Source organism: Ricinus communis, chromosome 5 (genome assembly GCF_019578655.1).
Source record: "Ricinus communis isolate WT05 ecotype wild-type chromosome 5, ASM1957865v1, whole genome shotgun sequence".
In the NCBI taxonomy this organism is placed as follows: domain Eukaryota; kingdom Viridiplantae; phylum Streptophyta; class Magnoliopsida; order Malpighiales; family Euphorbiaceae; genus Ricinus; species Ricinus communis.
Window position 1 is genome coordinate 14,736,622 of NC_063260.1, and position 15,788 is coordinate 14,752,409.

The 15,788-nt window shown below is 33.6% G+C and overlaps 1 protein-coding gene across 1 annotated transcript; it reads right to left on the bottom strand.

The window, feature by feature from the left end:
- Positions 1 to 3,702: 3,702 nt before the first annotated feature.
- Positions 3,703 to 15,482, bottom strand: LOC8277820 (DExH-box ATP-dependent RNA helicase DExH6). The gene is given in 14 exon segments (XM_048373661.1): positions 3,703 to 4,384; positions 4,460 to 5,563; positions 5,796 to 6,800; positions 6,896 to 6,985; positions 7,115 to 7,148; positions 7,406 to 7,458; positions 11,186 to 11,344; positions 11,850 to 11,908; positions 12,031 to 12,121; positions 13,707 to 13,751; positions 13,985 to 14,059; positions 14,272 to 14,498; positions 14,632 to 14,793; positions 15,200 to 15,482. Coding segments are annotated over 14 exon segments (3,675 nt in total). The 5' UTR covers positions 15,312 to 15,482; the 3' UTR covers positions 3,703 to 3,925.
- Positions 15,483 to 15,788: the final 306 nt, after the last annotated feature.

Genomic DNA, 15,788 nt, shown 5'->3' on the forward strand with positions numbered 1-15,788 from the left:
TTCAAGATTTTAGTTATGGTGGTCAAATCCCATTTGTATTCACCAAGCATTTGAAACTAAAATACACATTAACATGTTTCTGTTTTTTTTTTTAATCCCCCTTTATTTCATCCTTCTTTCTCTGGATCTTCATAAAAATACAAGACATTTATCATCTCCATTCAAATCATTGATTCAATTTTTTTGTTCTTCTGTAATTTCCAACCTAAGGTGTTTTACCTCCTTTTACTTCATCATTAATTAGCTATTTCCTTTTGAATTGAATAAAAAGCCTCCACCAACCGGGTATAGCTCAATTAGTACTGGAATTGTCTGCAAAATTTTAACTTCTTGCTCAATCAGTGCTGGAATGGTCTTCAAAACTGTAAGGTAATACTTGGTATAGCGCAATGTGAATTAATGTAATGTAATGGAAATTTTATGTAATGAAATGTAATTATTATTTTATTACTATGTTTGGTTATAGCGAAAAATTATATATAATGTAATTATAATTATAATTGTAATATTTAATTTATTTATAATAGTTAGTCTAGAAATAAAATGTTAAGTAAGCTATTTAAATATAATATTAAAATCTATTATTTGTTAAAAATATTACTAGTCGATGGAATCCAGTCATTGATCGCTAAAATTTGATCGCCGGTCAATTAAATTCGGTCACAATTGTAGGAATCTGGTCATCTGCTGTCGGAATTTGATAGTCAGCTACCGGTTGTCGGATAATAATAGTTAGTAGTGTTGAAATTATATTATATAAAAATAAAAATAAAATAAATATAAATATATTATAAGCAATCATATTTGTATAGATTTTGTGTATATTGAGTATTACACCAAATTAAAGATAATTAATTATATAATGTATTTGTCATTACATTACATAAAAACAAAATTAATTATCAAATAAAAAATAATAAAATATATAGTGAAATGGTGATTTCATTATATTATACCAAACATAGCTTAAAATCTTGATCAAAAGAAACGTAAGTTAAGGTCTTGAGTTTGAGTGGAAACTGGATTTAATTAATTAAAGAAATGTAGAAGGCCTCCTTTCACTTATTAGCTATCTCTTATGCTTACTAGCTCTTGGCCAAAATCTTTTGAAGCAGTAGCTCCTCATACCAAGGCACTTTTTAACCCTAATATATCTGGTAATATTATTTTTAAACTTAAGATTATTAATAAATTACCGGAACATAAACTTTTGTAGAAGTTATTTAGAAGCAAGCACAATAATCCTACTAAAAGAATTTCTCAATTGCTGTGAATTAGAGATCAAAAGACACTGGGGAAAATAAAAAACACAAATCTGTTTATTTTAATTGATAAATAAGTAGACTATTGCTTAATTTTCATTGATAAACAGTATGCTTGGAAGTGAAGCAGATCGGTCCATTTTGCTCAATCAGAAAAATAATGTTGATTATTGCTTAATTTTAGGTACAATTATAAAACCGTTAGCTTATAGTTTCATAGATTATTGTTGATTACTGATAGTCATAAATTACTATCAGTATGTTTGGTTCATGGATTCATAATTCTTAGCTAGACTTAGTTTTAAGTCACAGCATTATTTATGTTAAACATTGTTTGATACAAATATGTTAATCTATAGGATTAATTAATTTTATTTTTCTAATCCTACGTTCGGTAGGATTGTTTAAATAGAAAAATAAATTGCCATAGGAATCAAATTACTAGACAACCTTTGCTTTATATATAAAATTTATATTTCTTAATCTTTTTTTCTCAGAATATCTGCTAAATTTGTTAATCTAGTCTGTGTCAACTTTTGGTTTGAACTACCATTTCTTGTTCTAAGGTATACGGATATAAACATAAGCAATTGTGAAATAAATTAAAAAACTAAGATTATTTAGAGATATAAAATAAAAACTTAAGGTTATTTTAGAGATCAAAATTTCACTACTTATGGATGAGTAATCCCACTAAATATAGCTTACTAAAGACATGGAAAAACTTGATTTTAGATAAGACTTATCTCATAGGTTAGTTAAGTCATTGAGATTGTTAAGCTTAATTTTTATTATATGTACCAAATATAGTATTATTTACTAATATTATGGCTTAGTTAAGCAATCTCATATATTGTGTATCCAACAGACTGTAATGATGTTAGGATGAGATCCTTAAAGAAAATTAGTCAAACATCCTCTCGAATTATCAAAGAGAATCCATATACAATAAGTTGTAAACTTTTCCCTAGAGCTGAATACTGTCTAGTACAGTTATCATTTAAAAAAAGAAAAAAAAAACAAATCAAATTTTTTAAAATAAAAGGGATTAGAATCATACTAAATATAAATAACATTGGACCATATTGACTTAATTCTTTCAATTGGATACAAATCGATACAGTGGACTTATTATATGTGTGTATATATAATAATAACAATAATAATTATTGATTTTATGATTTAGTCTTATACAATATAGTTTAGTTTTGATATTAATTTTGATACAGTTATTACTGAGAAATTAAAACTGTAACATAACAGAAAATATATATTTTTCGATTTAACATAGTTCAGTGTTAAAAATTTTAATTATTTTGATTGTAGTATTTTCATGACAGTTTTTTCTGTTCAGATCAGAAAAAATCAAAATCCATACCCAGCCAGCCCTACTTTCCCTAATTAACCAGACTAAAACCGGATTAAAGGATTTTAGACAGTGGAAAACACCTTGTAAAGCACCAGTCCCCTCACTAGCACTTTAAAGTAGACATGTTCATGGGCCGGGCCTGACTTGATTTTGGATAAGTCCGAGCCCGTCCAGGCTCGAGAATTTTTTGATATCTCTGAGCCCAAACCCGAGTCCAAAATCTTTTGAAAAGCCCAGTTCGGTCCGACTAATTATTAAATCTGTCCCAAATTGTAGTTATATTTAGATTTAGAGTTTTGTTTTGATTAATATATTATTAATAATAATAAAATTATAAATAGAAATAATAGATAGTTAAGTAGTATTGACACTTAATTATAAGTTGAAGGTTATAGGTTCGAGCGTTAAGTATGATATTTCTTTTTTTTACTAACTAAACTAGACATCGGGCCGGACTTGGGCTTTTATATAAATCGCAAGTCCGGCCCGAAAATTACGGGCTTTTTATGAATTCGGACCGGACCGAACTTGTACTCAAAAATTATTGTCCGAGCCGGCCCAAAGAGTGCAGGCCTGAGTGAGCCGAGCAGATACCCAGGCCCATGAACAGGTCTACTTTAAAGTGCAATTAAGCTTTTTTTTTTTCTTTTTTTTTTTTTTGCCCCTTTTAAAGAAAAAGATTATAATTTATTTTAATAGGAAGTTCAGTCTCGAGCTCGAGACCTCACAGGGCTTCAAGCCCCAACCCAACAGACTATTGCCTGGTTGTTGAAAGTGCAATAAATCGAGCATTTCACTTCATGCATGTTGTCATAACCCGACATGGATAGAAGGAAAAGGGAAAACAAATAAGAATAACAATAAAGGCAAGGTGCGACGGTAATGCTGACATTTGCAGCTGAAATTACATCAATCCAAAAATATACTCAAAATTCACTTGATTTCTGTAAGATACATTATTAAACATAATTCTATTTCAATAAAATATGCGGATAATTTGCATTTTAAATTTTGTTTTCAATTCTACAATCTTGTAATTATATGAAAAATGAAAGATCTCTACTACAGTAATTAAACAAGAAAAAAAGCTTTTCTGTGAGGACTTGTCCATACCAAGTTTCTTTGTGGATATCAAACTTAAGTTCATTAGTGAATAAGTATATAAAAAAAGAAGAAGATAAAAGTAATTGCAGGAAGCAAAACTTGAGGTGAGCTCAATTGTCATTCTATTTCCATTCCAGCAAAAGGCAGCTGGATTTTTCATGCATGCAGCATTAATTGATCTCAAAAAGTATCATTGGTTTTTGGATGCATTTCCACGCTGCCGTTTAGAAGAATCCCCCCTTGGACTTGATCCAGATTTACCTGAAGTGTGACCTTGCAATGGAGGCCTTTGATCAGGGATCTTGTCTAATGAACTTACTGGAGGTGTATTCTTACAGGTTGATGGTTGATTTATGTTTGATTTTCCCTTGAATGCAGGTAACCTAGCATTGCGATAATGGTGAGGAGTGGTCTGCTGTCGCCTATTGCTCATCAGTGATCTAAGAAAACCACTAGGGTTATGGCCCATCGCTTTTCTTCTCCCAGGAGCAGTGCTGTCAATCTCAGTTGCATCGACCATTGATGCCAAAGAGTCCACAGATTCTTGAGGTAATGAGATCCCGGATTGTCCATCATAAGACAGAACACAAGCTGTCGCTCGCATCGAGGCCGCAAGGGCAGGAGGAAGCTCCTGCTTAGGATGCATTACCTACAAGACAATTAACTAGAGTTAGATTAAGGTAAACCAAGAGAGACTTGTGGACGCACAAAATAAAGTGATTACTCTGAATAAAATAGCTGCTGATAATCGCTCTCTCAAACAGTAAATCTGAGCAACTTCAAGGGCTGTTGATGAAAAATAAAGCCATCGATCCACAACTACATTAACCGAATTATCAGGAGATGACATGATCTTCTCATCATTGTGTCCACCCAACCTATCATCAATTTCCATCTTATCTTCATCGCCTTCATCCTCAGGTGCAGTATCACTTCCATCATTATTATCATCACCCTCGTTATCTTCCTCATCGTGATCCTTTGCAGGGGTAACTACAATCTCTGTTGCAAGCAGTAGTAATGCAAGTGGGCCAACAATAGTACAGTTCCTTATGTTCATACCCCATTCTCCGCGGGTTATTTCATCAAAAATAATCAAAGAGCAGTCATCAGTTTTGTTAGATAACAGCTTAAAATTAAGGGATTGAGGATGCAACCTAACTTTGGCACCAGTTGCAGTCTCTACAATAAAACGTTTTCCATTTCTAGGTGGAAGGACTCTCCCCACCATAGGATACAAACCAGCAACAAGTACAGCATAGAGTATTCCCGGATCATGTGAATTCACATTACAACATGAGGCATCTTCCTGAATGAATCCATTCCGAATTAGTTCTGATAGAAGCTGCTTACGCATACCATGCAGCATAATCATGGTGCTTGAAGAGATAAAGTATTGAGAACAAAACCGTGCTTCTTGACCTCTTTCTTTAGCATTCTTCCAGCACTCATAGGCTGCTATAACTGCTAGCTGATCACTGCGCCCACCATACAGTGACGCTAGCTCAAATTTAGCAGCAGCAGCTCTCTTCTTTTCATTTGGCAAAACAGGAAGGGTAAATGGATCTCTATAGTCAGAGGCACAAGCCATTGTCAAAGCTGGGTCTAGGCAATTCATCAATATAGCAAAGAAAAGCATCTTGCTTATCAATGGATGAACAGGCAGGCAGCCCAGCTTCTCTCCTACTTCTGTCAATTGTTCATCCGGCGATAGAGCCCCAATATCCTGAAGAACAAGAATAGCATTCCGTATGGTTTCAGGAACAGGAGGGTCAAGCATCTTCCCTAGGAATTCTTCTATCTTGCAATTGGGATCAAGCAACTTCACCTGCACAGGGACAAAATGAAAAAAATTCAGAATAGAGAACAAGAAACTCTTTTTACATTTTAAACTCTCAATTCTGGGATAAGAAAGAACAGAAGTATTATAATTTCTTCCATAGAGAAAGATGATGATGATGATGACGACACGTGATGACAAAGACAAAGACAGCGAGATTAATAGAAGTTCCCATGTGGTTCACCCATACTAAATAAACAAATAAGCCAATAAAAATTACCTGCAAACAAAGTTCTTCAATTGGCATTCTCCTGATTTCAGGAACTTGGAAATCTGGCATAGAAGCTGCTCGAAGTTTTGAATAAAGATGATAACACATCCCAGGCTGACAGCGACCAGCACGTCCCTCACGCTGCTTTGAACTTGCTTTGGATACCCAGGAAGATTGAAGAGTTGATACATTGTTATAAGGGTCATAACTTTTTTCTTTCATTCGACCACTATCAATTACATAGATAACATCGTCAATGGTAATGGAAGTTTCAGCGATATTAGTTGAAAGAATAATTTTGCGGCAACCTTGAGGTGGGCGTTTGAAAACTTTCTTTTGCTCCATAGACGGAACCATAGAATGAAGAGAGATTATCAAGAACTTAGAAGAATCTTTGAAAAATGGATTTGCAAGTAATCCTTCCCGGGTCCTCCTTATATCATCCCACCCAGGAAGGAAAACGAGGATAGCACCATCTCTTGAAGAAATACAAATTTTCCTTAACAACCGCTCTATAAGAGAAACATCAACAAGTTCAGGGTTAATTTTTCCTAGATAATTATCAAGTAATTGTTGCTGCTCCCGGCAGTCAGTTGGAGAAACTTCAACATGTCTTTTTAATACTTCAGCAGTTTCATGCTGGTTTTCTCTTTTGGCCCATTCTAGTGCTGTCAGTCCATCCTTGTCTTGTAAATGACAGTCCGCATTAAACGAGAGAAGCATGCAAACATCATCTACTCTACCCTTTCCAGCAAAGACCATTAATGGCGATAGGCCAGTCGATGACTCTTGGAAATTGTAAACCTCTGGGATTCCTTCAGAAGAAACCAAATCCAAAAGGGTATCAAATTCATCATTTGTCCAAGCTAAATTGATAGCTTCATCTACAGCAGCTCTGTCTTCTTCTCTTAGCTCATGGCTTTTAATTGGGATACTTGGCATAGCAGAATCAATATGATTATTATCTGCAGAATTTAGGATTGAAAGTACATCTTCCAAGTAGAAACTTTTGACCTGAATAATAATATAGAAGGATAATACATAAGGAACTAGTCAATCTATGATAACATTGGTGCAACTATTACAGACAACCTTGGAAAGAGTATTACAGGATATGTGAACCCAGGAACACGGACAATTGGGCAGCCACCAAAATATTGTGAAAATCGTTCAGAATCAAGAGTAGCACTCATCAATATCTGTTGGGCAAGTTTTAGTAAAAGGAATTTCAATGCATAATCAGAATCAGCAACTAAAGATTGAAAAAAAAAAAAAAATTGCCTGAAAAGCAGACAAACTAATAAAAAGATATAGAGAGCTGAACTAACCAGTCGAAGATGAGGATATGAAGGAAGTATGTCTCTGCAAGTAGGTTATGAACATCAGAGCAGTAGGTTATGAACATCAGAGCAGTAGGTTATGAACATCAGAGTACAACTTAACAATGATATGCAAGCACTATATACGAAAAGTAACCAAGCATACAGTGACTGAGCAAGTAATTTCCCCTTGTTTCAAAAACTTTTCACTTAACAGTAAAAAAACTCATAAGCAGAGGGAAGCCCTCACTAGATAACACAAGCAAAGAGGTTAAGAATCTGAAACCAACCATGAATTACCTGATAATTGCTAAGATGAAGTCTGAGTAGCGGTCCCTTTCATGAATTTCATCCTACAAATTAAATGCACCAACAGGAATGTCAAGTCATCACAACCAGTAAAAGATGCTACCTACAATATCATTCTGACTACATTATCTAGTCGACCAGCATATATTGCTCCTCTTAGTCAATTCAAATCAACCAAAAGTAATGCTATATGAATTATTTTTGGCTTTCCCACAACAGAAGAAAAATAACCTCATAAAGAAGGTGTTACTTTACAGGCAAGCAGAGATGCATTTACGCGTGCACATAGGATAATATTTGATGAAACAGCTGTGCGTTGTCTTTATTTTCTCAAATATATTACTAATATGGTAAGGAACAGCCATGGAAATGAAAATCCCATAACATGTCTTGTACATAAGACTCTCCCAGAACTTCTAATTTTCAGGAAATCATAAAAAACATCTAGCAAAATGCATTGGCCCTGGTAGTTAAATGACTAGATTCAGCACATCCAGCCTCAGAGATATAAAAGAAAATACATCTAGTGAAATGCATACACCCTGTTAGGTACATCACTTCCACATTCAGCATTTCAAATTCTGATAAATGCAGGTCATGGAACAGAAGATCTATGAGCAGATGATCAGACATAATCGATGATAGAAAAATAAATAAACAAGCCTAATTACCAAACAACCTAGTGATTTGCGCCAATTTATTGTCATATCCAGCTAATTTAATCATTTGAGTACATCGCATATAAATAATGATAGAAAAACGAACAAAAAAAGTAACATTAACAATCAAGACCAAACTATTGGTGCTTTGGGCCAATTTATAATCATATTAGGTCTTTTAATTTTATTAGTGTGGCTCATCATACCCTGTGAAAACTCCATCCTATTAACTATTAATTGCTGATGCGATGTACTTTTTCTCTCTTCTAGTTAAGAGTATCTGTGCAATGCCATAGAAATTTTATGCGGATGTACTTTTCCCTCTCTCCCTCCCACCCCCTTCCTCCATTTTCTTGAGCCCTGAAAAGAGTAGGAGAAGAGTATGAAAAATTGGTGGAAATGGCCAAGAGTATAGGGAGAGAGCTTAGGTATAGAACAAACTTAGGGCTCAAAAACCACTAAGCATATACCAAATTTAGAGTCTTGACCTTTAGAAGGTCATTGAGGAAAAATTGCATGCTGAAGCAAATGTCATTTAGCCATTTACTTCACGTGTTGCGTATCTTGAACATGCAAGTGTGTAGTTGAGGTAGATATTTTATGAGATAGTAGTCTGACATCAGGCAGCTTAGGTTTGGAGCAAAAATCATGAATTTTCATTGTTATGATGTTCTATATCAACAGTTGTATCTCAAGATAATGTGGAAAACTAAGCCTTTTTTGTTTCAATTTGGCACATTTAGTAATCAGTAAAGGTTGTGTTCTTGCATTTTACTCATGTTGAGGCGCTTGATTGCACAAAATCAAAATCTGCATATTTTCCATTTTATTATAACAAAAAGAGTACATATTTCATCTGATAAAACAATAGAAATGTTACAGGATACAAAACGTTACAGCATAGGGCATCCTATAGTTGTTCGAATTAGAGTATGTGTGAAATAGCCTATGCATCTCCTAAATGTAAGTGCAGCCTTTTAATTTCTGTGTATGTGTTTGATTACCCATATTAAGCACTGAAAATAAAAATATCCAACAGTTAATTTTTTTATGTTCAACAAAACTTGGTTTTCAGCACTTACTATCGAACAATCATTTAACATGCCAAAGTATAAAGATTGTACTTAATATGTTAATATGTTAAGATATTGAAGAAAAAACCATCACCGTGACTCATTTACTACATCATGACTATGACTCCAATCTCTAGCATCATCTTGCCTTGATTGTCACTACTATCAATGGTTTTAAATAACGGCTGATGCATTATATATCGCCTGTTACATAATGGCATTTTAGTCTCCCATTACATCATTTAGCAATATGTTACTAGGATCTGGGAACAATCAGTTCCTTTCTCTTTCAAACTCCACCTAATTCCTAATTTCATCGATCATTTTTAGCTTCCCAAATTCTAAGGGACCCTTTATTAAAGAGGCTTTAGCCAGTATACTTCTAAAGTTAGCTATTTAAATGGAAGCTGTTTTAGAAAGTACATGGAGTGGCAGCCAATTCAGTCTGATACCATTACACCATTTTCAACACCAATAAATGTCGCTATCACCATCACTACACCCAAGACTATGACTTATATTAACTACTACCACTGCCACAACTATTACTTCAACCACTAACTTTGTCATTGTCACGCCAACACGCATCACCATCATCACTACTGTACGCCCCCATGAAAGACATCCATTACCACCACTACAACCACCAATCACTACTACCATCGCTATCATATACACAACCACCAATTATCCTAACGACAGCCAAAATCAATGTCTTGACAACCACCTTAGACTACTGTAACCGTAATTTCCATTCACCACCAAAAAAAAAAATCATGTATATAATCTTTTTCTTTTGAATTTTAGACCTTACAAATTCATTTACAAATCAGCATTTAACCATTTTAACATTCAAACTATGCAGCTCTCAAATTTTCAGCACCTAATGTCTATATTTATCAAGCACCACTTAAACTTTAATTATGAAACATGAGTTTATGAAGAGTTTCTTGGGATGCTTGGGTGCCTACTGCCTAATACAAGGTCTCTTTATCCTCTTTCTCTTTTCATTTTCTTCTAAATACTTTCAAGGGCTGCTACAGCAATACTTGAACTCACTGTTCACAGTGCTCAAATAGCCATTGATTCTCTCTACCTCACTCTAACTGACTCCAGTTCAACCTCTTAACCAAACTACCCAGTCCATAAAATTTGAACTCTACCCCCATCAACTACTCAAGATTGGTTTACCATACGAGTACCAATAGGCAAATTATTGAAAATTTCTTGCATAAAAGAAAGAGTATGTGGTAATATAAGAACACAAAATTGCAGAATGCAAAAGATGGATGCTTATTATCCCGGGTGGAGACTAGTTATGGCTTCAGCCCATAAGGCCACCAATTAGTTTGTGTTTAGAAAGGTTGGTTTACTTGCTGAAGCAGAGAAGGGATGCCTTATCCTTGTGGGATTAAAACTTCAACAGGCCCAGCTATGAAGTAATATAAATAGGTTACCTATAGTTTGGTCTCTAAAATAGAGAGAAATTGAGAGTTTGGATTTGTAAGTGGAAATTTAATTGATTGTCTTCCAGTTTGGAATATACTGTTATGTAGTAGATAATTTTGAAAACAAAATATCTTTTATTTTGCAAGTTTTGTGTATTAAAGGATATATCGATAGATAGATAGATATCGATATAGATATAGATATATATTAGTAAGATAGATGTGAAGTCCATTTTGGGTATCCACCAGATTTGAACTTATTGCCACCCTAACTAAAATGATGTAGATCCAGTGTTAATAAGCCATTCCCCCCTTTACCTTGAGAACCTCCAAAAATATACCTTTTTTTCTCTCTGAAGAAAGGAAAGGAAACTTGTTCCACCCTGATGCTAATTACATATAGTAAGTCAATTACAAGTAGGGCTACAATAATTAAGAAGTATAGTAAAGACATGAACTTTTCACTTGAAGAATGAGAATTAAGCCATGCCATGCCACTCAAAATAAAAAATGATCGTAAGCAAGTAAAGATATAATGATATAGGAAGGAAAGTGAAAAGAAATATGTGTAATCAAGAAGAAGTTAAATACCACAATAATGTGAGTTATATTTGAAATATCATCCTTCGCATTTTTTGAAGACTTCTTCTTCGATCTTCTAGTGCCCCTCGAAACTAGTAATCGCAGTAGAACCCCATTTGTGCATAAGACAATTGATGAGTTTTTCCCACCTTTACTTTCTAATCGAATCTGGTATTCCAAGTTAAAAGTCAGTCATGCTTCAGTGTATAAGTGCTAGGCATTTCCATGTGAAACATTAACAAAATATAATATAAAATGAAACTTGCTAATCATTGTTCACAAATCTGTTTTAATAACCGAAATTCTCCATATTCTGGTTTTGTATTATGCAAAGCTCAACATGGATTAACTAATTTGCAGTAAAATGTCAACAACATTATCCAAGATCTGAAGTGCAACATATCCAAAATACAATATTACAGATAGAATCCTAATGGTCCAAGTGACCAAGTATACAAAGAGAAACAGATATGAATACTACCTAACACAATTCAAAATTCTGCTAATTAACATAGACCTTTGATGTGCATAAGATAATGCTCTTCTTATAGTTTGTTCTACTTCCATTTCAATTCGTTTTGGAATATAAAGTATATTTAAGAACAAAACAATTTAATTACTAGAATCATACAGATCAAGGTTCTACTAGCCATAATGAATTCATAAGGATTACCTTGTATCCAATATCATCTCCAACATTTTCTCCTCTTTCAGACGAGATTCTCTCAGCAACTAGAGACAAAAACCAACCAAAGCATAACATTTTGTATCGTAAGAGCATAGAAACAAATATTTGGGAAATATTAAAATAATAGCCAGAACAGAAGTTTGCCTCCTTGACAAGCAACGCACACCTGATATTGCCGATATACGACGAGGTTGCGTGCAGATTATTTTACAAGCCTCACATTTTCCCCACTTATACTCCAAGAGATATTGTGGAACCTATGTCATTTAAAAAACAAAAATAAAAATTGAAAATCAAAGAACACTAAAACTAACCTTGTTAATTTATTTGAGAATGATGCTTCATCACATAAGTCAAACAAACTATTAAGGACAATACTGATATTTATAATATTATGTAAACTTCAACACATTAAGAGATAAAAAGGAATGATGTTCATGTATCTCAAAATATATATCCATTTAAAAAGAGTAAGACATTAGCAGACCAGGGATTGCATCTCCAACATTGAAATAGGTGTGGCTTGAGCAATGTAAATTTCTTAAAGTCACTCAAATGGTTTCATTTTACCACTAGATTAAGACACTAATTTCTGTTGAAAATGTACGTGAGGTGGAGAAGATTCTTCGTTTCTTAAGTCCCAAATTTGATTATGTGTACATATCAGACATGACAAAAAATTCTAGCAACCTTATTCCAAATCAGCCCTACTTTGTACCAAATCTTTTAACATAATCAAACACGTAGTATTCGGGTCATATGAACTTCATAGCTTTAAGAATTTTAATTTTTTGCAGTTATAATTGGATGTAATGATTTATGGAAGTCATTCACAATTGCAGACACGTTATTTGGAACTAATGAGAAATTCAATTTTTAAAATTCTATAGAATTCACCCTACATGCAAGAAGTTCTATAAGAATTTAACATTGACTTAAAAAATGAATATCCATCACCTGCATTATATAACTATTAGACTGGACAGTGCACTCTCTCCTTATCAGTTCTCCATCTTTTTTCTCCTCCCTCGCTCTCTCTAAATGGAAATTATTGCAATTATAGCCCAAAAATGTGCACATACAACCGAATCCTAATAGAAACTTAATTGCATTTTTCTATAAAAGACATCTGATACAATGCAGTGTATAGTGAAACTATTTAGAAATTAAATGAATTTCATCATGACTTGCTTCCAGACATGCTCTTAGAAACATTTTAAATCTATTCCTACATTCTACCTCTCCCAAAACTATCAATAACCAATTATCAAAAGCTTGTGAGCTCGCCTATACCTTTTAAGCACCCTAATGTTGCTGAAGCTAAACGTGTTTCTTTACAAGCAACCTTTTAAGCACCCGCTTATACCTTCCTTTTTACTGGCCTTCTCATCCTTGTCCTTCCTCTTGAATTACAAATTATTGCCTCATTTGCTGGTTAGTAATAACACTAATTATGCAGTTAGTGTAAACATAACTTCAGCTTTCTTAATTTCAGAACACAATGTAAGGTATTCTAGCCAAAGGCCTTTCTTCCACAATCCCAAACCATTAAAGCATAAGCTTGCTTAATATTTGCCTACCAAGAAGGGGGTTGGTAGATCCCCAAATCAATTGCTCCACTAAATTGTACAACTTAGTAATTTAAAGAGTAAATGGTCTCCGAAAAAAAAAAAAATCAATTTAAGCACATTGTTATGCATCATGTCTTCTAAACCTACAATTCTCTATACTATGACTAACCCGAGAAACAATATGTTAGGGGAAGACAGGTCTCTCTGAAACAAGTTCCTGACAGGCTATATTAAGCATAACATAAGAAAACAAAAGGAAAAGATTTGTAACCTGTGTAGTCTTTCCACATCCAGTTTCACCAGAAATAAGAACAATCTGCATCAGAACATTAAATGACATATAAGTTCTGTGAAATGTAACAGAAATCACAAAAACACAAGTTGTCAAAATAGGCAATGAATAAGTGTGACTTAGACAAAACCTTTTCCAACTACAACAGTACAAATGCTATTTAACAGGCAAAAATAATCCAGATTCCAGAATAAAATTGACATCTAACATGATATTAAATTCAGGAACCAACGGACAAATGTTAAGGAAGACATTACCTGGTGAGATTCTACTGTGGATGTAATGACATCCCTAAAGGATGCAATTGGAAGCTTAGATCTTTGTTCAACAATCTGCACACATAATTGGATCTCAGAATCTTTCACTGTGACTACTTATTTGCAAAAACTATAAGATCTTTCTAAGGGAATGGACAGATAGCGCTTTCCCAGTCTGAAATGTATAAATTCTTAGCTTAAATAAAAGCAGCAGGACTAAAATAATGCAGTTATGGCACCTAACGAAGGTAGTAAACTAAAATTTACATATCAAAGTGGTAAATAACCTGTCTTAAGTTTGCGTCCTTTTCAATTCTAGAATTTAGTGATTCAACCTTCTTAGTAATATCTGCTTTGGCCATTGAAGGCATACTAAAGATACCATCTTTCTTTCCCTGTATTATACTATCCTTTGCCTTACAATTTCCCACCATTTTTGCACCAAGCTCTCCATCCTCAGGTGGGTAGTATGCAAATAACTCTTGCAAGACAAGTTTTAATCCGCCTGTATAATCTTGAATAGAGACTAGAGAGAACCTATATATTTATTTCACAAGCATTATGAACCTCACTAGAAAAAGAAATCACTATAACTAAGTTTATATTCCCAAATAAATCCACATCTCACAAAAGTTAGAAACTTCCACATTAATAATTCATATATTTAGATCTCTCATTCTGAAATAAAGAATGGACCTATATATCAAACAAAACTTACCCAGTACTCTTGGATTTCATACCCAATTTCTTGCATACTTCATGTACCACAGCACGTTCACGGTTTGACAAGTTAGCTTCAAATGTGAATACTACAGTGCAGCATCCAAGAATCAATATAGTGATAAAGAACACAAATAAAGCATTGCAATTTACATCAAATAACAAATAGGCCACACGAGCATTCACCACAATAAATAATATTACTGGACTTTGATTGTTTAAGAAATACACAAGTACACAATTCTTTTTGGCAGTGAAATTTAGCGTTTAACTAGTACATATTAAATTTTGTGCCAGATAATCAGAAAGAAAAGAAATTAGAACATACACAGAGAGAGCTAAAATACAAAAGCTAAAGCATAATCATTTATGACAATCTTTATATTTACATTAAACTTTGATTAAGTTCTACACTTTAAACATCTCTCACAATAAAAACACCCAAATCGCTTCAAGAAAATAAAAATAAGAGCGTTTATATAGGAAAGTGAAAACCTTGATCTTTAGCAGCACGGAATTGTTCAAGTATTTGAGAAATTCGTATACGAGTAGCTTCAGCAACGTTAGGGTTTCCTTGTTCTGCTTTCTTTTGTCTCTTCTTTCCCATTTCTTTTTCTAAAATGTAAGTTTCTATATGACTTTTGGGTGCCTTCAAAATGAGCTCTTATATTTTAGAAACAAGCAGCAGTAAGCATCTAAGAGAAATATACTCTGGAGGCTCCTTTCTCTCTCTTTTGCAGGGGATGGCGCCATTCCAATTCTCATGTTTTTTCCTTTTATCGGGGCACTCCGCCTCGTTGGAAAACACTGATGATGTGTGCGTAGATAAGGGCATCAAGGTAAAGTTATCTTTCAATATTACTTTTTTAAGGTAATAAGGATAATTTACATTGAGGCCATTTATAATAATCCTTTTGAAATTTTAATTTGTATTACAAAATTTCTTAAATTTTAGTTAGAGTTTTACTCCATTCCGTTAGACTGCGCTAAAGAGTATAGCGTAAAATAATGTAATAGACTAGCTGAATAATCTTTTTAGAAAAATATATATCATTTATATATATTTCGTCGACATTATAAGATT